The sequence below is a fragment of the Typopeltis vanoorti genome, chromosome 20 (genome assembly GCF_054136105.1).
Source record: "Typopeltis vanoorti isolate ZY-2024b chromosome 20, IOZ_Tvanoo_1.0, whole genome shotgun sequence".
NCBI classification, from domain to species: Eukaryota; Metazoa; Arthropoda; class Arachnida; order Uropygi; family Thelyphonidae; genus Typopeltis; species Typopeltis vanoorti.
The window spans coordinates 98,814,565-98,840,010 of NC_143568.1; the positions used below are offsets into that span (position 1 = coordinate 98,814,565).

General features: G+C 35.8%; 1 protein-coding gene across 2 annotated transcripts in view; it reads left to right on the forward strand.

The window, feature by feature from the left end:
• The first annotated feature begins 307 nt into the window (after positions 1-307).
• Positions 308-25,446, forward strand: part of LOC150095702 (zinc finger HIT domain-containing protein 3) — a 30,214-nt gene continuing 5,075 nt past the window's right edge. Inside the window, exons 1-3 of one of the 2 annotated variants that reach the window (XM_090410401.1) lie at positions 308-452; positions 5,251-5,351; positions 13,284-13,372. In XM_090410401.1, coding sequence (XP_090266527.1) covers positions 5,278-5,351; positions 13,284-13,372 — 163 coding nt within the window. In that variant the 5' untranslated portion in view covers positions 308-452; positions 5,251-5,277. Of the gene's footprint in view, positions 453-4,674; positions 4,815-5,250; positions 5,352-13,283; positions 13,373-25,446 lie in introns of those variants that run through there. The other variant, XM_090410402.1, reaches the window with a different exon arrangement.

Genomic DNA, 25,446 nt, shown 5'->3' on the forward strand with positions numbered 1-25,446 from the left:
TTCTTGTGAGTGGGAACCCCTGTATATATGTAAATAGCATACTAAATAACTGAAAATTGAATGTTACATTATTTACATAAAAATTTAGTACTTTTATTCAGATTTAGTACCTTTTTCCTGCATAAGTTGGTACAAAATATTTTTGCTGGGTGGTCGGTCTCCTTGTCCCTTGTCAGCAGGGGTAACATACAAGATGCTAACGCTCTGGTGCGCGTTAATATGCACGAATTACAGCACGTGAAAATGTCATTATGACGTCAAAACATCAAAAATCTCATTTCCGAAAATGTATCCACACCTGTGTCGAGATTAACAGTTGCATCATATTTGCCTTAGTAGTACTTTTCCGAAAGCTGGGAAACGGGTAAGATGCATGCTACCCGCCTAATTTTAAAATAATAACCATCATTTCATTACGGTTCTCTACAGAAAGTGGTATAAAATCATCATAAGTAAGTGCTGCATGAAGTACGCTGTTGTGTGACACAAAATAATAATAAAAAAAGTCCTGAATAATAATTATGTGTTGCAGAAGGTGGGGGGGAAGGACTTCTGGGTGCTGAAACAGTATCCTATGATTTTTGAATCTTGTAAAGTTCAAAGAGCTTGAGTATTCAAAAAGTTCCTTTTGTTCCAGAAACTGCGGTGACATAAAATAGTCAAACCTTGTGTTCAGGCGGACTAATTCAAGCTAAAATAATTTTGTTATAATTAATGGTCAGTCAATATTGGCTGAACTTACCAACTTGTCTGAAGTATTCATAGAACTTTAATAACTTGTTTTGATACTCAAATACTATATAGGAGGCTACCGTATATTTTGTATATCTTCTATTAATGATATTATTCATATCATTAATCATATCCTAGTTCTCTCTTCTAACCCTGCAATATATCTGTATGATGTTCTGATTCTTCTGTTACTTTTAATTTCTTTTTTGTTTCATTTATTATTCCTATTTTTAACTCTTGCCTTTTTTAGTTCTGCATATAGTTCGTGTGTAATACTTTGAACATTCCAGCTGGCAGTTACAATTTTTCGATTTCTCTCTTTTGATAGCAATTATCCAGTCCTGGGTCTTTATCCGAGAGGGCTGTCTGATGAAATTTCTTTAGAGACAAATAATATGATTTCCATCAAGTTGGATGCCACCCAAAATGTAGTGAGTCTGGTGGTGGTGGTATAACCATACCACCACCACCAGGGCGCGGTTTTCAGAGCCCTGTTTATTTCCTCCAAGCTACACCACATTGAGATGGGAATAACACTTTGTTGAGAGAAGTTATGGGTTGCATATTACCAACCCTAATATTAGTAGCTCCTGGAATGTTTATTATGGTGGTAAATCGAGAGATTATTTGCAGAGCTTATCGAATAACAAAGAAGAGATGATATGGTAGATGTTCGAGTGAAGAGATTTTATCAGATTAACACAGGTGTAGTTATTCATAGATTAAAGAGAGAGAAAAAGAAAGGTATATAAGAGTGTGGCGAGCCAAAGAAAAATGAGTAATTTTAAAATAGAGAGGGATGTAAAATGATATGCCAGAATATTTTATGGAATGAATTTAAGATATCACAGTCTTGTTACCACTAGGTGGCATAGGAACACCATAGAAATCTTAATAATGATATTTCACAGTAGTTGCTGCAGATGCTTTTGTATCATTTACTATTATTCAATTTGTGTAAAGTATACAATAAATTAGTAATATAGTTTATAAGAGGATCTATCAGTCGACATCCTCATCTCTTATGCCTTGTTTATGGCAGTGATTGTGCTGCATTACATTCTATGAAATGTTAAAATTAATGGTAATACATTCTGCTTACCTCTGTCTACTAATCTATTTTCTGCCAACTAGCTATGGCTTGCTGCTCTTTTTTTAAGGTATAGGAAATTATAATAATTTTTTTGTTTCCAAAAAAATAAACATCTTTCTACATCCAACAGTTCTGTTTTTTTTTTTTCATTAATGTAGACAAGTGTAGTGTAGAATAATATAATTATGATATATATTTAAATCAGTATTAAAGATTCATTACAGGCTTTTTTCATATTAAGAAGTGAGGGAGGGCAAAAGAAATACATTTCATTTAGGTCTCCAGTTATTCTTGCTATGGTTATTATTATCTTAAACCTCCAGGGAGTCAAGGACTCATCGAGGGAGGCTATACATCACCCAAACCAGCTGTCATACTTTAAACTCATTCACACAAGATGCAGTTGCCACTTCAAGAGGCAAACTGTTATACTTATTGCTCTATGAAAGAAAAATCTAGTTCTTAACCATGAACAAACTTAACAACATACATGGATGTCCCCTGTGTTTTCTCCACACCTTTCATATAAGGAAAAATTTCATGAGACAATATCCTATAACACCTATTGAGAAGTTTTTAGATTTTGATCGCACTTTCTTCTGTTTACCAGTTGGCCAGTGTCTGCAGGCCACATACTCTCAATCTGTCCTCATAATCGACATTCCATAATCTCAATATAATCTTTGTGACTCTTTTCTTGCATTCTCCATAGCTTCTTTATCCCCATGGAATGTAGGAGACAAACTGTGCCCATTAATCTAGGTGTATCTTATCAAGGCCTTGTCAAGGTTCATTTGAACGTTGCAGTTATCCTGTCAGTTGTATATGCAATTTTTAGTATGTGACCTTTGGACTTCAAATTCCTATCCATCATAACACCACGATCCTCAGTCTCATCACTGTTGGAAACCTCCACACCAAAGTGCATAACTTTACACTTACTGATAGCCATTATCATTTGTCCAAGCTTCCAGCCTCTTCAAATCATTCTGTAAGTACTGGAGAAGAATACTTAACCCAATACCTTGCATATCTTTGCATTATCAACAAACAATTTAACATCTCCTGTTAGATCCTTCTTAATGTCCTTAAGATGGAACAAGAATGGTTCAAGGACTGATCCCTGGGGTAACCAATAGTGTATCCCAGGGATAATCAGTAGTAGATTCACAACCACCATGTACCACTTTTTGATATCTGTCTGTCAACCATTTGCTTATTCAAGTCATGAGTTTATATTCCAAACCTATATTTTCCAATTCATGCAACAGCTTTCATGTGTTATCCTATCAAATGTCTTAGCGGAATCCAGCACTATTATGGTATATATCCCCATGAATTATCAGAACTGATTACAGTCTATCCATTCCCTTCATCCAGCTCAGCAGCAACATTGTTATGAAACATGAGCAGATTGCTAAAACATGATCTCCCTTTAGTAAAACTATGCTGATCCTTGCAGTGTAGTTTTCTGTCAACCCATTTCTGTATGCAAGTTTCTTACCAACTTCTCTAAAATTTCACCACCATGCCAGAGATACTGATATGTCAGCAGATAGTCACATTGGTTTTTGCATCATCCTTATAAAACAGAACTGCCATATGTTCTTTCCTTTCCTGTGATTATTCTTCGTGAGCTGAGACTCAAGTTATAGACATGTAAAAGGCCTAACCAATTCTGCTGATATTCTATCTGTCTCTATTGCTGAGTTCTTATCGAGGTTATGCAATAGCCCTTGAACCTCATTCTCGTGCATCTCTATCTCTTTATGCAGAGTAGTAGTTACAGCACTCCACACCATGTTATATACACCTGGGTACTATATCTTAGCAAGATGAATACTCGTTAATTGAACAGGCTCATCAGCCTCTGACACAAGAGTACCATCTGTATTCAGTAAAGTTATTATTCATATTTACTCTTTCTTTTACTTTCTGCATGACAATAAAATTGTTTCAGGTTGCCTTTTATACACCTGAATATAATCTTGAAATAATATCAGAAGCAATTTTTTGACATCTTTATGCTATAACCAAGTGAAAAAACTTATATCTATCTCAAATCCAGAGTATTTTAGTAATAAGGTGTGACACCTTTTGGCTCCTTGTATATAGTATCACTTCTGGGTCTGACTCCTTCTGATGAGACCTCAGTGAAGGTTGAAACCTGGCTAGGTAGTGTGTCCCTTCCTATAATGAATGTCCATAAGGATATGTGCTTTGCATTATGGGATACTAAGGCAAGTAATGTGAAGTCATTAGCCTCTATATACAAGTAGCCCAGTCATGATGTTACTTCACTTCACACACAAATTTTTATTTGCTTATACAGTCATACGTCGGTTAACGTTACCTCTGGTGACGAATCCTCGACATAACGAAGTCTGTAAAATGGGGCAATTTCAAGTCCCATTTTACATAATAATATTAAAATTTTAAAGTCATTGCCTGGCAATCATCTGATTGGTGAACGACGGCACTCGTCACTTACTCCCAAGCTGTGGGTGTGTCTGTTTTAACAGTTTTACACTTCATCCATGTAATTTTGTCATTGCTTACACTTTGTAGGGTGTGGTGCATTGCAATAAATGACGTATGTTATTTATTGCAATGCACCATTATTGTAGATTTTGTAATTAATATTTAATAAGATTTAAAAAGCTGCTTGAATGACATTGAAAATGTTTTAAATTTTTTCAGTGAAAATGATCCTGATTTAGGAAGAAGCGTAATTGTTAAGCGATCAGTGTTAAATGCAATAAATCCGTATAGGGAATTATTATTATTATTATTTGACACCTCTAGGGAGTCCAAAGACTCATTGAGGGAGAGTGTGCCAACAGCATCAAACAATTGGTCCCCTTCCAACTACTAACTGAGCCATTAGTAGCAGAGGCTCTACCAATCAACCAACAATGAAAGAGAAGAAAAGCATAAACAATCAACTTTAGATTGGTATTTTAAAATGTAGTGATTTTATGTTTGTTAGGTATGTAATATTGACTTTTTATTTAATAAAGCTTTTCTTTTTTCAAAAAAAGGTCTTTCATTTTCTTTACATATGAACGTATCCCTATTATGGCCATAGTATTTTTACCTCTGAGAACGAACTTTCGCTTAACAGAGTAATTTTGTGGAACACATCCTTTTCATTAATCGAGATATGACTATACTTGGAGAAAGGATTAAACCAAGAATATAATTTCTTGGCATCTTTAATTTATAATATCAGGAAGCATTTCAGTGCCCTGTTTATCCTGGTTTAACAACAACACATGAAAGAAAATTTATAAAATTAACTCAGAATGCTGTTTCTTTATGAAAAATTATATTTGCAATGAACTTTTTGTAAACTATTCTATGATTGCAGATTTAAGTGTTTAAATTTTTTTTTTATTCTATTTATTTTTTTTGTCCTTTTACAGTTAAAAATTTTGCAAAATTTCTACAAAATGATTATGAAGGAACAATGTGCAGTATGTAAAGGACTTCCAAAGTACAAGTGCCCAACATGCTACATAAAATAGTAAGTGCTGATTGTTTAGTTTATGCTTGCTGTATTTATTTATTTTTTGTGAATCTCACTTCACAAAAAGTTTTAAACCTATAATACATAAGTTATTGTGTGTGGACTAAGAGTTAAATAATCCAAAAATGTTACTCTAAATACCATACATGAAAGCTTTTTGAGCTGCTTCAGGCTTCCAGCATGAAGGATGTGTAGTCTCACATCAAGTGATGAAAATTATGTACCATCTAAAGATATTCACAAATATCTCATAATACAATTTAATGGAATAACTACAGCACAAAGAGAAATAATTAAACATCTTGTTTAATAATTTCATGAGCTCTCCACTCTCCCCTCCTGTGGCCAATTTCTATATGGAGCATTTTGAAAAACATACTCTTGATACTGCCAGTCTCAAACCTTCTATTTGGTTAAGATATATTGAGGATGTTGTGTTCTTTGTATGGCAGTATGGCTCAGAAAAATCACTCTTTCCTCCTCAACTGTCAGCATCCCAGAATCCAGCTCACTATTGAAAAAGAAAATAACAGCTTGCCTTTTTTAGATACTCTAATCACACATCTGCCCAATGGCACCCCCTTTCTTTTGCAGTTTACAGAACACTCACCCACACAAGTAGATATTATTATTAATTATTACCCAAGACCTCATGGAGTCAAAGACTCATATGGGAGGTCCTTTTATCACACACACATATCTCATCATACCGTGTCTTAAACACACTCTTAAACTCCTTGCAGACACCACAATCTCAGGCAAGGCATTCCAATCATTCACAACTCTGCACGAAAAAAACCTGCCTCTCACTCCCCTACTCACACTCTCTTTATACAGTTTCCAGGGATGACCTCTGGTCCTCCCCTGATCTCCCACTATTCTCTGTAGAACAGAACTTCTCCACCATTGATCTTATAACAACCCCTTACCAACTTGTAGGTTTCTATCATATCTCCCCCCTCTTCCTTCTCTCCACCAGACTCTGTAAATTACATCTTCTCAATCTTTCCTCACACTCAACATTCCAGAGATCAGAAACTACCTTAGTCAGTCGCCTTTGGACCCTTTCCAACATCTCTTCATCCTTCTGAAAACCCGTTGACCAAATCTGGGCACAATAGTGTAATATAAAAAATTTTCTTTTTTTATATTGGGGCCCATACACAGGAGGTTGGGTGGTCAACCTATAGTACATTAGTACCATGTATGATAGTGGGTTGGGAAAGGAGGAATTTGATTTGAATGACTTTAAGTTGTATTCCTTGAGAAACACAGTAGGTGGGAGACTGTTCCACAGTGCAGCAGTTGCAGGGATGCAGGAAGAGGAAAAGAAACTTGTTCTGTTTGTTTCTAGGCGTACTGTGAAGAGATGTTGTGCAGCAGCTGCACGTGTTCCGATGAGCTTAGTACTGAGTGGGGGAATTATTGATGTTATTTCAGATGAGCATTTCCCATGGAAATATTTGTAGAATAAACATACTGCAGAGACCATATGTCTGTGTGAAAGTGGGGGGGGGGGGTAGTTGGTAATGGATGGATTCTTGATAAGTCTGATTGCTCTCCTCTGTATTGAGTTGAGCTTTTTGAGAGAGCTTTTAGGGGCCCCACCCCATATGTGGGAGCAGTATTCAATAGTTGGGCAGATTTGTGGTAGCTGTTCGGGGGTGAAGTAATGTGAAGTAAAGGAGTGTCCCTTTTATAATGTCATATGCTTTTTACTCAAATTTGAGGGCATTACTGATGTTTTATATAGACAGATATATGAAACTATATAGGAGGAATAATTTGGACATACCTTTGTAGGATGTTGCTGGCTGTTCTTATTCAGTGGCATCCTGCCGTGTGGCAGATATACATTCATCTGCTGTTAAAGGAAGGGGGGCTGGAAGATGTGGGGATAGAGAGATATGGGAGAATTTGGTGAGGCAAGGGGCATGTGAACTTTTTGAAAAACCCAGGTTTTTTTTATATTATCAAAGGTGGGTAGAGAATACTTTGGGAGGGGGGTAAAAATAGAAATTTTTGGGGATGGGGAAGGATATGATGGGATAAGATCAGGGGTGGGAGCCATTTCAACAGTGCATCATTTTCAGAGCTCGTGGGGGAAGTAGAGGCTATGTCGTGCCAGTTTGTGTATCTGTGTTGTTTCCTATTGGTCGGAGTACCTAATTTTTATGTTGTGGAGCTTCCAACTCTCAGAGATTAAGTAGGACCGGTGGACGTTTATTGAGTTTTTGTCGCATTTTATTGCTATCATTTCCAATATTCTAAGCATTGTTTCATTTTCTTGTATATCTATTATTATGGCCTTGTTGATTTACAGGTTATGTTTCTGTCCAAGGGTGTGGACTGTTTTCTCTGTATTTTGTATTCCGTTTTTCTTTTGGTTGTTGTGTTTTTTATTGTTTAAATGTTCTGGAATAGAAATATTGCACAGAAGTGTTCTTGTAGTCTTTCCCATACAGATCTGATAGTAGAACCTGTATAGGTGACATCATAATCTTTTTGGCAAGGAAATTTGTAAACCACATTGCAGGGTTCTAGTATTTCTTTGAGTCTGTGAGATTTTGTGGGTTTTAGGAGTGTTGCCAATTTTTGGTTCATGGTGAACACCAGTATGTTCGAAAATGTATTTGTAAGCTTTGTATGTGTTTTGGATGTATGGCAGTTGGATGATTTTTTGCATTAGGAAGTTTGTTTTGGTTGTTGGATTGTTTTGACTGGTTTTTGCTGTTTTGCCAACAAAGAAGAGGATGAGTGAAATAACAGAATCCAGAGGAAGACTTGGGAATATCTGAAGCGAGAACATTCTTTGCCATTACATGTGGTGAATGACCAAACAGAAAACTGCAATCTATTACAAAAGGAAGATGGCAATTTACGGAGAAGAACCTGATACCAAACCCAATCAGATGCCTTGAAAGTAGAGTGCAACAGCCCAGGTTTCTCCAAACCTTTTCATGGCACATGCTCAGATATATCTGATGTAATTGAGAAGATCTGTGGATCATGGTTGGCATAATCCATAATGGTGCCCACCGATTTGTTGATATTTTTCCGGGTGTTGAAGAATTAACTGTCGATTTTCTCTATTACCATAGACACCATAGAGGTGAGAGAGGAGTAGGTTGATAGTCTTTTTTGAATTGACTGAATCTATATCTGATCCCCAAACATGACCAGATTTTTCTTCTTGGGCTGACTTGCATCTCTAGCCAGTCCTAGCACAAACACATATCGCCCATAGTTTCTTCAACCAGTGAAAAACTATATACACTTTTCCACTCAATACTTTATTTCTCACCTGTATACAGGTGCTAAATGCTATCTGTCCAAATCTACCTAACTGTGGAATACTGCTTATGCATTTTGGGTGTTGCACTATAAACTATCTAAGAACATGTGATGCCCTTTAGAAGAAGGGCATTCCTTCCACTCTCTCATAAATGTTCAGTCCCATGTCATTTGTTTTCAAGGGCAGTGTTCTGCTGAACAGGCCACCATCATTCCTCAACTATATTATTTTTCAAGACTGTAAAAACTTTAGCAACTGCTGATAAACATCCATTTATTTTCCATCTTCAAGCTTGCTGAACTAACTTCTCTTTCATTCTTTCTCCCCTGTGCTTTTTTAATATCTTGGCCACCTTTTCTGAAATGCCATGGATATAGGGGATGGTGATAAATTTGCTGTAATCTATGTTGGCGGGGGGGAGGACAGCGTCCGTACTTGCTGTTAAAATTCTTTGTATTTGTTGGGAAGTGTAGCCATTGGCCAAAAAAATGTGCTTTATGTGGAGGGGTGCTTAAGGGTCAAAGTTGTATAACTGAGAGGAGACCTGCACATAGCCTTTAAAGGAATACTGAGAACCGACCAGGGCTTCTGACCTAATGTCCAATCCTCACCTTCTCGTGGTGCACCCTGTTGGGCATCTACCTGGATACTGAATGAACGAGGATGGGCTGGCAATTTGGGATTTAGCCAACCAAATTGTATTCCTATTGGTTAAACCAAAATACAAAATGATAGTAAAACATGACGAAATTTCATGCCGGCTGGGGCATTGCCTGGTTAAACAAGGCTCCCCATTGTTTTCGCCAGGGAACCAGGGCGAACAGTGAAAAGTCAGCTACTGGAACAAATCTGAAAACACACCCCAACTCAACATCACCAGAGTTAAAGATCGGTATCAACATAAGAAGCCTGAATGGCAAAGAAATGGAGCTAGCTGAGGAATTAGATAAGTACCAGATCAACATAATAGGGGTGACTGAAACAAAAAAGACAAACACTGGTGAGATCTTTCTGAGCAATAAATACAAAATGTTATATTCAGGCAATGGCAATCAAGGAAAAGAAGGAGTAGCCATAGTATTCAACACAAAATACGAGGCTAATCTTCTTGAATGGCAGTCAGTCTCAAGTACAGTAATGTGGTCAAATATCAGAATGGGGAACTGGACAATGAGACTTATTTGTGCCTATGGTCCCACAGAAGGTTCTACTAAGGTAGAAGTGGAGGAATTTTTTGAGGCTCTAGAAAAAGCTACTGACACAATGAAAAAGGAAAAGTTGGTCCTTGTTGGGGATCTAAATAGCAGAATAGGAAGTAATTGTCAGACATACAAAAATATTTTGGGAAAATTTGGAGAAAAGAGCAAAGCTAATAATAATGGAAAATATCTGTTGGATTTCTGCTCAGGACATGGACTGGTTATTACTAACACCATGTTCCAACATAAAAATGTGCACAAATTCACATGGAGAGAAGAGGCAAGGAATAAGAAAAGTCTCATTGACTGTGTTATTGTTGATAGTGATGTTTTCTCCTTGGTTCAGTACACCAGAGTATACAGAGGATTTGAAACTGGAAGTGATCACTATTCAGTCTTGAGCAGGATAAAATTGAATTTCATATTGAAAAGAATAATATGTAAGAAAGTTTTAAAGCAAATAAAAGTTGAGCAGCTCTCAGATGTGAACTGTAGACTAAAATACACAAAGATTATTGAAGAAAAAAAAGTTTGAGAACAGGAACCAAACCTTGGAGATTCAGTGGCAAGCCTTGAAAAAAGCCCTGATTGATTCAGCTAGAGAAGCATGTGGTGAAGTTGTCTGCAAGGATAGAAAAATTAGAACTCCATGGTGGACAAAGGAAGTTACAGGAACTTTTGAAGGAAAAGAAGAAAGCATATCAAAAGTTCCTGGCAAATAAGTCAGCTTGTGCTCTTAGAGAATACAGAGACAAATGTAGGAAAGCTAAACACTGGGAGGACTTTGGCAAGAATATAGAAAATAAATATCAAGAAGGTGGCAAAATATTCTGGAGGTTGTTGAAGAAACTTAAGAATGGAGGAAAGAGTGCTGTAAAAGGAGTTAGAGATGATAAAGGTGACATAAAAACGGGAGAAAAAGATATCCTTAAAGTATGGAGTAATTACTTTGAAAATTTGCTAAATGAAACAAGCAGTGATGACAGCACAGTGATAAAAAAACACTGACGAGGCATGCAGTCAGGAATACATATCCATACTTGAAGTAGAAAAACGCTTGAAATGTGGAGAGGCAGCAGGAGTAGATGATATTCGACCAGAAAATGCTGATGTATGGTGGTATAAAAGTCTTACAGTGGCTGCACTGCATAGTTCAGAATGCCTGGACAGAAGGACGAATTCCAGACGATTGGGGTAGAGCTCTCATAGTACCCATATATAAAAAGGGAAATAAAACTGAATGTAAGAATTACAGAGGTATATCCCTACTGAGCGTTCCTGGTAAGATATATGCAAGTATACTTGAGAAATGATTGAGAAGAATTGTGGAAAAAAAGCTTGGTGAAGAACAAGCTGGATTCAGATCAAATAGAGGCTGTCAGAATCAGATCTTCACTTTACAACAAATAGTGGAGAAATCATGGAAATATAACATAGATCTGTATGTAAGTTTTGTCGATTTGGAAAAGGCATATGACGAGGTGCCAAGAGAGAAGCTAATCAATATGCTACAGTTATGTGGTGTGAATGGGGCATTATATCAAGCAATACTTAGTCTTTATTTGAGTTGTAAGTCAGCAGTTAGAATTGAAGGAAATGCAGGAAGATGGTTTAATGTTAAATCTGGTGTGAGACGAGTGTACATTATCCCCTCTGTTATTCATTATCTATATGGATCACATTATGAAGGATAGTTGTATTAAACATGATATCAAAATTGGAGATGTTAATGTCAGCTCTTTGCTTTATGCGGATAATTTATACTTCTAAATAAATCCGCTACAAGTCTGCAAGATTCTCTGACTAAATTGAATAACTGTTGTAATAGATATGGTATGAAGGTCAGCAATAAAAAGACAAAGACAATGAAATAAGCAGAATCATTGATAATGTCAACTGTGTTGTGAATGAAGAACCTGTGGAACAAGTAAAACATTTCAGCTACTTAAGCACGATTTTTACTGAAGATGGTAAATTAAATATGGAAATAGACACAGAATCAAGAATGGTGGTATAGTAGGAAATCAATTGAATAAATTCATATGGAATAAGAGAGAAATTAGTCGGAACACTAAATTAGCTGTATACAAGACAGTGTTCAAACCAGTTTTAACTTATGGATCTAAGAGCTGGGTCAGAAGTAAAACACTTGACCAACAACTAGAGGCCACAGATATGAGAGTCCTGAAAAAGATTAGAGGCGTGAACAGATGGCATCAATGGCAATATCATATTAAAAAAGAGAATATTAGGAATGAACTTGTTGTCAGCATCCAGGAATGCATTGGCAGAGCTAATCTCAGGTGGTATGGTCACTTAAACAAAATGGGCAAGGAAAGATTAGCAAAACAAGTGTTCTCTGCCAAGTTGGCAGGAAAATGACCCAGAGGTAGACCAAGATATAGGTGGATTGATACAGTACAAAGTGCCTTAGACGATAGAAATATAAGATCTGGTAATGTTGGAATCTTGACAAATAACAGACTGATTTGGAGGAAAATTTTAGATAGGAAGTTAGTAATGATGTAAATTTTTCATGTAATACTATCATATCCTGTACACCCCTTGAGGGTACATGGCAGGAATTTGATGATGATGATTTGGATGAGTTCTGTGTTGAGTGCATTGTTATCTGAGCAAATTAATTTTGTCAGGTGGACTAAGATTATTTTATAGTTCCAAAGTGTTGAGGGGGGGAGGTGACTGTTGATGGATGGGATGTATCTACCTTTATATGTGTGGGTTTTCTGTAGACTGTGAATGTCAGGGATCCATTTGGGTGTCTTGTAACTAGGGTAGCTAGGAAGGGCAGACTGTTGATACTTCCTATTTTTGTCATGAATTGGATCCTTGAATGTTAACTGTTCAAATGGGAAAGGAAAGTGGTGTGTAAGGTGTCCCAGCCATGTGGCCAAATTGTAAAAACATCATCTGCATAGTGTAGTCAGATAGTGGGTGTAAGGGAGGAAGGAATTTAGGGCATTCTTTTCAGATGTCTCCACAAAAAACTTAGCCATGGGTGGAAGGGACTAAGAGGGGAGCCCATGGCTGTATCCTCAATTTGTTTGTAGATTTTTTCTTGCCAAACAAAGTAGCCCAAGTTCATAGTTAACTGAAAAAAGATAACTAGTTTATGGTTTCTTCTTTATGGAGATAGACTGAAAGTTTACGGGTTACAGAGCTTGGCCGATCAGAAGGAAAGAGGGAATATTATAGAAACGTGTTACTAAATGGATTTTTTAGTATAGATCACCATACTACACCACTATCTATAAAAGTAAAATGTAACAGTGTTTTATGTAGTTTCAGTAAGATAACCTTTCTAGTATTCTGTTTTACTTATCCATCAGTCACTGATTTTTTAATTAGATAAATTAAGAAAAATAATCCTTTAAGATTATTTTGCAACTTTAAATGAATTATTTTCTCCCTAAGTTGTAGTGTAATGTGCTATAGAAGACACAGTGAAATAGGATGTGTGCCATTAAATCAGGATTCCCAAACCTTAAAAGATCTAAAGGAAGGTAAGAGAAATGTTTGATATGCATAACAAATTAACACATCTGGAAATAATCTGAGACAGTTATTTAAAATTTATTTTAAATGCATTTTGTAATAGTGTTCTTGTGTTTTGACATTCATTATCACAACAGTTCAGCATGCAGCTGTTTTGGGAGTATGTGATGTAGACACCTGTTCATTCCATTTGTCATATAATTTGCACTGTTACTAAATTATACATTAAATTCTTATTTAATAAATTCCATCCATAGAGTACAGAGTTATTACTATCATTTTGCTTATTTTATTTGTTTTTTTGTGAATAAAAATGCAATTGAAACTAAAATTTAGGTATCCAGATACTTTGTAGATTTTTGAATTCATGTGAAAGGTGTGCAGCAATTAGCAACAAGAGAACAGTAAAAAAAACAACAATTGATATTTAACTATTCGGTTTTGTTTCTTGTGGGATCCTTCTTCAGAAGAATAAAATACATAAATCAAGATGCTAAAATTAGAAGTACCTTCAATATTCAGCCAACAAATAGTTAAGGATTAATTAACCATTAACAAATAGTTAATGGTTAATTAACTTCAAATTATAATTGAAGTTATAATTGTTCAACTTATTATTGTAATCCATTGCTCTGGTTTAAATATTGCAGTTAACTCTGAATTCCACAAGGAGCATTAAATTAGAGATATTAAATATCAAATTTCTTATATTCCATCCAGTCGTAGCTTCGTATCATTTTGAAAAGATTTTTATTTATTATTTTTTTTTTAAGATCATTTATTTCCTCCCAAGTAAATTGATGAGCACAATGTCATATCCTTATCTCAAACATTCATAAGAAAAAGAAATAATAATGGTTAAAGAAAAGTATATAGAAAATTAAAATATTAATGTCAATACTGGTTATATATATTTTAATAATTTTTAACATAGCATCAGATTTTAACGAAAAAAACAAAACAAAAACAGTTATACAGTCATCCCTTGACTTACGTCCATGATCCCATAAGGCAGTGTTTCTCAAACTTCAGATATTGCGTACCCCTTCTTAAATTTCCATTATTACCAAGTACCTTCTAATTAATTTATTAAAAAATAAATTCATTAATTTGTTTAAAATTAATTAATTTTAATTTAAAAATATGATTTATTTTTAAATTTTGGTTCTCTAAAGATGTCAGGCACACTCTTATCAGTTTCATTTGATCCAGATGCAGTATCAACATTTTCTTGTTGCTTACAGCTACTTGCGTTTGCTATATTGCTCTCTTTTGGGGGTTTTATAAATCCAATCTTTAACCAGTGATCCATACGTAAGAATTTGAAAGCTAAAAAAAAACTGCATGTATTTACTCGAATATAACTCTTAACTTTTTTCTCAAAATTAAAGCTAAAAAATCGTGTTGCGAGATATACGTGCAGGAATTTTTGGAAACTAAAGTTTTCAGAAAAAAAACTGAAAATGGTGCAACTTACCAAGAAGCTCCTACTCGCTATCACTACTTTTGGCATCGAGAACAATTTCTTTGTGTGCATCATCAAAGTCATCTACCCAAATAGTGTCATCATCTTCTTTCCCATTATTTCAAGCAAAAATTAACAGTAATTTACAAGACTTGAGATATACGTAGCGCAGCGAAGAACTGCATGTGATTGGTGCAGTAACAAAAGATCGCGCAAACCAAAGACAAATTAGCATTTCAACAGTTGAGTTGAAATGCTAATTCCATTCAACCGAATTCCATAATATCTGAAACACATTCACTATATATTTCTTAGTTTTAACACATTAAAGACGGCGGTGGTGTCATGCGAAACCATATGTTCCACCAGCAACATATGGTTTTGCTTGGTCTATACAGCAGTTTCTGTTAGAGAGGGGATGTGATTCATTAGTTCATTTTATCCCAGTTGTCTCTAATTGCACTGTTTGTTGAAAAATATAATGACTCCTTTAATTATGCATAGCTGAAAATTGCCACGTACCCCCTAATGACCTTTTGCATACCACTGTTTCTCATCAAAGTGTGAAAAGAATAAATTGTTATTTATTCCCATAAGGGAATAAATAACAATTTTCGTATATATATACAGCACCTGAACCAGAAGTGCATACCCCTTAGCAATGTGACTAACCACTAAGGCACTAAGTCTCTTCAACATGTTGAAGGAGAAAGCAGAACCCAATTATGACTACGAATTCAGTGCTTCTTCCGGTTGGTTCATTTGATTCAAGCAGCATTTTGCGCTGCATAGTGTGAAAATGTATGGGAATCTGTAAGTGCTGAGAAGGCTGCCAAGGAGTTTGTGGGAAAAATTGGATAAAATTATTACAGAGGAAAATTATTTGCCACACCAATTATAATATATGGATAAGACATCCTTGTTTCAGAAAAAATGCACGAGTGAAAATTCACAAAAAAGCTGAAATCTATACCTAGTTTCAAAGCTTTCAATGCCCATATTACAGATTCTGTTACGGGTAATGTGGCTGGATATAAACTGAAATCATTTGTGATAAAATGCACAGTGAGAATCCACGTATCTTCAAAAACATTATGATACATACTCCCAGTTCATTATCGAAGCAATAAGAAATCATGGGTGACTCAAAAATTGTTTGAGGATGCCTTAATCGACTGTTATGCGAGTGAAATAAAAAGCTATTGTGTGAAAGAAAATGTAGAATTTAAAATTTTATTAATTCTAGATAACGCTCCAGGTCATCCATCTTGTAAGTCTTAAAGCAGTGATCTTCACCAAGTTCAAGGTCATGTTTCACCCTCCAAACACTACTTCATTGAACAAACCGATGGATCAGGGAGTTCTTGCAGTATTTAAGGCTTATTATCTACGGACAACTTTTTCACAGGCCATTTCTGCCACTGATGGAAATGACCAGACTCTCATGCGATTCTGGAAAACATTCAATATTTATCATGCTATTAAAAATATTGCTGTGGCTTGGGACGAAGTGACCTCTCAATGTATGAGTGGCATATGGAAAAAGACATTAAAAGGTTGGTGCATGATTTTGGAAGTTTGTAATAGTGGGCCTAGCAAACAATCTGAATCTCAAAGTGAATGATGATGATGACATAATTCAACTCATAGAAAGTTCCCCTGAAGAGTTGATCAAAGAAGAATTGGTCGAACTGGAGGAACAACTGTTGCAGAAGAGGAAAAACGAGAAAAGGAAGAGGGAAAAGAGAAACAAGGAGAGGTAATTAAACAGTTCACAGTAAAGGGTCTTGCAGAAATGTTCTCTGCAATTAGCGATGTTCTCAACATTTGTGAAGACATGGATCCCGATGTTGAATGCTACTTATTAGTAGAAACGAAAGTACATGACACGTTTGCTTGCTATGAACAAATTTATAATGAAAAGAAGAAGAAGAATAAGCAAAGCACATTGGAATAGTGCCAGTAACACACAGTCCAGTCTTATAATAAGGTTTAAAAATTAAAATGACAGTATACTTATTACGGTTAAGTCCGTAACCCCTGTAACTCTGTTGATTAAACTTACATCCTGCTGGATGGAACGGAACCCGGACGTATGTTGAGGGAGGACTATATTTTACTGTCATTTGCCCCCTTTCCATACAAATACCAAAATATGCATTGTACATTTACTAAGTGTATATGAGCATACTGATTGGATAATCGGAATTATTAATAATTATTAGAGTATCAGAATACAGTTACACCTCGAGTTACGTAAGTAATGCATTCCGTAACTCAAATTTTACGTAAGTTGAATTTGTAAATTACATACAATAAAATGTTCAGTGGCTACTCATACTGCTGTCTTACATTAATTTTTTTGCCATTAATCAGATATTTTCCATTTTTATTATTTTTCATTTTTGGGGGTGATTAAAAAAATGTATCAGTTGTATTTGAATAATATACATACTGTAAATATGAAAGTATGAAAAATACATAATATAAAAGAATATAAAAACAAACTGAAATATTAAAATTAAAAAATGTCTTGTGATGGCTAAGTTGGCTGCTCTAAGGAATGCTGTTCTGCAGAAAGTTTTATCCCTTTCGATGTTGAATGCTGATGATAGTCGGTGTCGTCTGAGTTGTCATCTTGACTTTGTTGTGAACAGCATCTCACAAACATGTCTAATGTAGATTGTGTGGTCACATGTCCTCATAGATGGCCTTGTAGCTAGACATATCGGAATAGATATGGCGGCTAACATTTTCAAACTGCTCAGTGTTCGGATCCATTGATTCTAATTTTGCTAATGCCATGTCTATCAAGTTAAAAACCTCGGCTAGTCCCTTCGTTGTAAATTTCTTTGTCTGGCGGTTCATTCGGCTTAGTATTTTCTTCGGAATTTCAGAATGCCTCCAACTGAATAAGGTCATCATTAGTTAGCTCTTCATCATGACTCAAAAGAAGCTCGTTAATGGCATTGTTATCCACTTCCAGCTCTAATTGCTGTGCCAGTTGCACACATGCTCTGTCGCCTGCTGTAATTCTTGTGTCAACTCAGCACCTGTATCAGTCATTGTTTGCTCTCCTTCTGAAATGCTTAAAATTATGGACCATTTCTGGGCACAGTTTCTTCTACACACCGTTCATTGTTGTCTTCTTGATTTCATCCCAAGCTACCCCAATGTTTTTGATAGCGTTAAGGATATTATAGTTCTTCCAGAAATCACGTAGAGTAATGCCCTTACTTAAAGGTTGCAATAATGCCTTGATCCATAGGTTGCAATAGTGAGGTAGTTCTAGGAGGAAGGTAAACAACTTTTACATCAGGATGAAAGTCATCCACCTCTTCTGGGTGACCGGAGACATTGTGCAGGAAGAGAAGCACTTTAAACTGGATTCCTTTCTAGGCACAATATTCCTTCACCTGGTGAACGAAGTGGCGAACAATGCACGTGTAACCCAAGCCTTGGTATTGGATTTCCAGATTACAGGCAGCATACTCACATTAGTGTTCTTAAAGGCACAGGGTCTCTGGGAATGGTACACTGTAAGCAGTTTAAGTTTTAAGCTCCCTGAAATGTTGCTGCCAATCATAACAGTGATCCGATCTTTTGTGACCTTGAATCCAAGCATAGATTTTTCCTCTTATGCAATAAATGTCCGTGTTAGCATCTTCTTCCAAAATAGAGCCATTTCATCGACATTAAATATTTTCTCAGGCAAATATTCCCCTCAATTATTTCTGCCAAAAGTTCGAGAAATCGACTTGCCATATCTGTATCTGCACTTGCTGCCTCACCCGTGATTTTGATGCTGTGAAGATTTGTACATTTCTTGAATCGTTAGAACCATCCAGCACTAGCTTTAAATGTACTTTCCACATCTGCGATGCCGGCCTGCTCTTTTAAATCCTTATATAAGGACATAGCCTTCTTCTGAGACAATTTCTCCATCTCTGATATCAGGCCCAGCCTTTTCTTGGTAATAATTGTGCCCTTCAATGCTACTGCACCTTTCGTGCTTTCAACAATGCAAACTTTATCCTTCACTATTGTATTCATTGTCGAAATAGGTTGATTTATTTTTTGAGCTATTGTTGATAGAATTTTCCTGCCTTCATACATAAGAATTATTTTCAACTTTTCTTCCAAAATAATTGCAGACCTTTGTTTTTTTAGATTTATTACCAGTGCATTCAGCTTTGCATTTGCATTCTATTTTAACGGTAAAAAAACAGCGAAACTTGCAGTGATAACAAGTGATTGAGCTAATTGCGTGAGGCATCTACTGGTGTACTGCAGTAAGGCTGTCAAAGATGCACCTATGCAAAACTGCAAATGCGTTCATACTCGCTAGTAGATTTATTATGTAAGTCATGTGTTACGTAACTCGGTGTGTAACTGTAGTTAAATCAAACATTAACTATCCTAGATGATTGAGCAGATAGTCTCTCCTTCCCTCCCTCCTCTTTTTCTACTTAAGTATATGTATATCAATTCTGTTGTAGGGTGAATTTTTTTGTGAATATTTGTAATGAGTAGGTGACATATTGCTTGGTGTGAGATCACTATTTTGCTTTCTGGTCCTGAAATGGCTTCATAAAGTTTCATGTTTGTTCCCCAGAAGTAGAACATTCTTTGCATATAATCTTTTATCCTGCCTGTGGTACTGAAATGTGATGTAAAATCTCTTGTGTAAAATATAGAAATATTTTTCACCTTTATCGATTTTACATGGGTCATAAAATACTTCTTCTTCTTCCTAACATGGAATTTAGGCAAAGTGGCATGAATTTAGGCAAAAGTGGCCTGAAAAACATATCACATGCCATCTCTTTCTTGATCTTCCGATTCTTCTTTTTCCACTTATTTTGTATCTGTATAATATTTTTTTTTTTTACCATAAAATACTTATAATTGAAAAGTGTATATAATCTACTGTAATGTAATAAATTTTGTAATATAATGTTAGAATAACTGAATGTAGAAGAACCACAAGCAATTATAACTAAAAAAGATATCAGACAGGATTAAGCTAGTAAAATGAAGGTCAACAACAATCTCAAAGGTCACCGAATTATATGAGTTTTGCTGCCAAAACCTAACGTAAGTGTGGGTAATAAGGGCGCTTCCAGTAAATCCAGGTTCCAAACATGCTTATTTTAACTTAGACAGTTTTTTAAAAAAAATAGTTATAAGACATATCACGTGCCTGATTCTCCACACATTCATTAAAAACAACTCACTTAAAAGCATTAGACAAAGAGATTATTTACACTCAACTTATTAGACATGTGGATGGATTTTAGCACACAAAACCTTACTCTCATTATAAATAATGCAAGGCAAAATTATACTATACACATTCTAAGCATTATATAACACAAGCACAAAGAAATGCAGTACTGTTACAAGGGAGGAAATCGCCAGACGGCTCTGTCGGATAGTGCCCGATCGCAAGTTTAAGAGAGGAACCAGCGGAGTTCACCCTTAATCTTTTTGGATTCATTGCTGTACAATGAAATAGTGAGCTTGTAAGTAGATCACTTTATGTTACTAACTTAGATTATATGTATAGATTTCGATTCTGTTTAACTAATGGCATAATATGTTGAAATGGTCAGAAAGCCAAAAGTCAGTTTGAATGTGTATAATAGAATATTATAATCTTAAATAGTGCTTGTGTTATATAATGTTTAGAACATGTATAGTATAATTTTACCTTTTATTGTTTATAATGAGAGTAAGGTTATGTGTGCTAAAATCCATCCATGTGTCTAATAAGTTGAGTGTAAATAAAATCTTTGTCTAATGCTTTAAGTCAGTTGTTTTTAATGAATGTGTGGAGTCACGTGATAATGTCTTATGACTTTGGTATATAAATTGTCTAAGTTAAAATAAACATGTTTGGTTTTGTTAATAGCTTACCATCTTTGTTGGCCAATGCACTGTCTCATAAAAACAAATCGAACCTGTGTGACCTAAGTAAAGTAACAGCCACGACTGAGTAATTCAGAGTTGCTCGAGATAAAATTGATTTAAGGATTATTATACGTGCTTAGCTAAATTATTCTCTTGTATATAAAGGAAAGACAGAAAATTCTTTTACACAATCCTTAATGGTGCAATCGTTAACAAAAATAAATTTTTAAGGATTAATACATTTGAATTATAGCAACATAGATTAAGGAATTGGTCCCAGCCTGAGGCTTTTCCTAACTCTATGGTACTAGCACGAGTAAGAGTATACTTAACAGCATTGAAGGGGGGGAAGTAAAGCTAAGTAGATTACTAAAGGATTAAAGTTAAATAATAGTATTATACGCGAGTTCGAAATCAAAGCATATAAGCATTTTGTAACCTCAAGCATCACGAAAATATTGAATTAAGAGTGGAAATACATAAAGTGAAGAAGTAACATCATAAACAATATAAAAAGCTATAAATTACAAATTATACAAAACATTACAGTGATATATGTTGCTGTTAATTATTAGCATATGCATATGTAATGCATCCCGTTACAGGATGTTGAATAGCTGCTGCTCACAGTGTGATGTCAGTTTGAAGTAGTGTTTGTGTTGATACCTGTAGAAAAAAGTAGATCCGAAACAGCCTGTGAGATAATGGTTATTGAAGTCATTTGGTGAGACAGTTATTACACTGCACAACAAAATTTTACAAAAGTCATGCTCCTGGATTAATTTAGTCATTTCTTATAGATTTCAAGGTGCTGAACACAAATATGAAAATGCACAATTGTCTATGGTTTGTGAGAGATCTGTAATAGTTTCTTATATAATAGGGCAATACATACATACCACATATACTGGTAAATGTCTGATGTCACTTTGCCTGTCTCTTGTATAGCTGCTCAGGATCATCTCTAGTGAGCATCCAACAGTAGTCAACCAACATGGAAAGTGGACCACTTTTCCTGGTATCATTTCTCCATTATTGCAATTTCCTGATGGAAACGTTTACCATGCTCATCACTAACCATGCTGTAGTTGTCAGGGAAAAATGCCAAGTGGGAATGGAGCAAGTGTATTTTTAAGCACACATTGCAGCCAAGTTTCTGATACAGAGACCACAAGTCCTCAAATCGTTGCCTATAGTTTTGTCCTGACATTTCCGAGGAAGTTAGTTGACACCAGATGAAACGTATCACAAGCTTTTTTTTTTATCATCACCCTGTATCAGGTTGTCAAACATCTCGTCAATGAAGAGCTCTTGGATCTGAGGACCCACAAAAACTCCCTCGTAATTTTTTGCTGAGTCGAGGAAATTTGTCAGCCAGGTGCTTGAAAGCTGATCCAGTCTGGTCCATGACTTTGATGAAGTTTGTTACCAGACCAAGTTTGATGTGTAGGGATGCTAACAGATTTTTGTGCATTTATGCCAGTGCTGGGTTTGCACATTCCTCTCTGACCTGCAGAGATTTCCTTGCAGGCCAGTCTCCCTTCACATAGTCCAAAGTCCTTGCTCAGTTGTCCCATTCATAAAAAAAAAAAAAAAAAAAAAAAAAAAAAAAAAAAAAAAAAAAAAAAAAAACACTTCATATATCCAAGTGTAGACCCATCAACACAGACTACCTTCAAGTCATCACAGAGATGCCAGTGTACATACTGTATTGAAGACAGTCCAACAGCTGTTTTAGGTTGTTGTAGGTTTCTTTCATACAGCATGTCTGACTGGAACGGATGGAGACTGGTTTCCATTACGCAGTAACACACCACCTAGAGGCTGAAATTGAGTCTAATTCCAAGGACATTCATCAGGTCATCTACATCGTAGCAGAACGCAGTCATCGTCCTTTCAGAAGTAAGGCACAAACTGCTCATGATGAGTGTGAAGCAAAGTCACTTGTTTTTCCATGGAGTTAATTTTACATGATTATATTAAATCTTTGTTGTCTGCACCATTGTAAAATTTTATTACAATTGTTTCATTCTTAATTTTTATTTCACTTACCTTAACTTTAATTTAATTTTACTTTAACCTTAACAGTCATAACTCCAAGCTCTTAATACATTGCCTGATTTAGTCTCTTATTTTTAATCCTCGCATTCAACTTTAATCCCCCCCCTCCCTTATCTCAAGGCCGCAATTATGCTTCTTCATGTGCACAAAATTTTCCGAACTAAGAAATTGCCTGTGGTTGGAGCCAATCTCTTTGTCTGAACTACTGGTGTTTTTCTAAATTGAATTCTGAAAATTTATTTCTTTTTTGACTGTGCCATCAAAATTCATAGGAGTTGAATATCCTTCCAAAGAAAAACACTCCGCAAAACACAGAATTTTCCTCTCTTACTTATTACTAAATCTAGCAATGCAAAATTACTAATTTTCAGTCATGGCTACTTAACTCTCTAGGTCACAAAGATTCGATTTTTATGAGCAGTGCATTGGTATGCAGTAATCAGGCAAATTATTTGACAAACAAAACAATTTATTCATGCTAATTGAATGTACATTAAAAGCTAACACTAACCATTCAAAACCTCTCAGGCTCTATACTTTTCAGCAATATTAGCTTGGATTCAAATTAATCAACCTAGCTTTACAATTCTCCTTTAAACAATTTGTCTAATGCACTAATTATTCCTACAAATTATTCATACACTAAAACAGACTCGTGCATACTATATCACATTTTAACTCAGACATTAAATTATATCATGCACTCTAAACCGTCACATATATCAAATCTATCTTAACACACAACTCTGCAGTATATTTCACAAAAATTTTACTCACAATATAGAGTCCTTATTACTGTTCTTAACTCTAACAAAATTTCAATACAATAGTAATTTCTGTCACAAATTTCACCTCTAGAAAATTCCTATACAAGGCCTTACTTTTTAGGTCATCTAGTCTGCAATAGTAGATCCTTTAGATCTTTATCTTCATCTTTTACTTCCGATATAGCTTACTACCGGGCACCTTTTACGATATCAAAGACATTTCATCAACGGAGACCTCTAGAAAACTTGGCAGCTGGAATTTCAGAACTGACCTTCGTTCTACATAATTGAGCCTTCTATTACTTCTGGACATCTGTTGGCAGGACGTGAATCTGCGACCTTGAATCAGCAAGACACACTGGAATTCCTTGCATCAAGGACTGGAACCGAGAGCCAGAACAGCGTCTAGGTAGAGGCGATGACAAATACCAAAAAGTGCACACCTAAGCGCCACAAGCCACCAACGAGAAAGAGCCTTCTCAACTACCTGCAGGAAAAAGGACCTTGATCTATTGATCCTTCCCCTTTTTATTCTCTTCCTTTGACCTTGGAACTGCCACAGATTCATTCCCCTGGATTTTTCTTAGAAGGGCTTTCCCAGCCACCTTGATGTCACTACATCAAGGTGGGAAACCCCATGCATACTTGACCTTTGCAATAGTGATTGCCTTGGGTCATAAGATAATCTGTCTGGAACTTTTCTTTGTTACAATTTAATTTACACTTAACTTTCTTTGTTCTTTACAGTAATTTGGCAGTTACATTGTTTAACAATTCTCTTTAAAATATTTCTATATTATATAAACATAAAAAGATTGCTGATTAATCACAAGTGTTTGGTATGGATTTTCGTTTTCCAGTAAAATCGTTATGTATAAGGATTATTTATGCAAAAATCCTTCTATACAAGATTTTACTATGGCCAGCATATGAATCATCAGATGCCGAAGGCTCAGGTGAATTGGTTTGTCTCTGTCATCATCATCCTCTGAAATGATGGAAAATTCTTTCAGAGGTTTGGGAACAAGGAACCTGTGTAGCTCGGTAGAAGTGGTGCTTGCACTCTAAGGCACTTGACCGCAAGATGAAAGACTTGGGTTCGAATCTAGTCGCCAACTAGAGGAACATATTCTAAGCCTTTTCTCAATCGGTTCCAGATTAATCGATCTCTGGCATAGGCAAGCAGGTTTTTCTTCTGGAAACTCGGGTTTTTCGTCCTATAAACTCAAGAAAATCGGCTGTCGAACCCACACATTTCAGACATTAAAATATTGTGCTAGGGTTAAGGACCACGAGATGGTGGCACTTGTTAGCTGTCTTGTTCACTGTGTACCGATTAATTAGCGATAGCCTTGGGCCAGCTATCTCTGATTAGCTGCCAGTGGAAATTGAACTGCCCACTCAGTCTCCAAAAGTTAGATGGAGTTAAAACAGCCTCGCTTACTTCCATGCAGGAATAAAAAGGCATTAGTTAATGATGAGCTGATGATGGTGAGATTCAGGAACAGGAAATCCTTTGCCGTGTGGAACTGGTCTGAGAGCAGATGGTATATTCAGATATGCTATTGTCCACTTCTTTTTCCTCATGATGCCTCCTGAAACAGGTGGTACCATGCAGAAGTAGCAGTCATTTGCATGATTGCTTGGCTCCCTCCAAACCAGAGGAACAGCAAATGGCATCTACAATTTACTGCCTTTCGGTCACTTCAGAAGATTTCTAGTATATGTACTGCAGCATATGTGTGAAGCCCAGGTCTTGACCTGGTCCCTGATCTTACATCAGAAATAAAGCTGTTATCTAACGGATTGATTGTCTTTTTCTGGCTTGTAAATGTCACTTCCCCGTAATTGTAACAAAAGTTATTTGCACTATTAA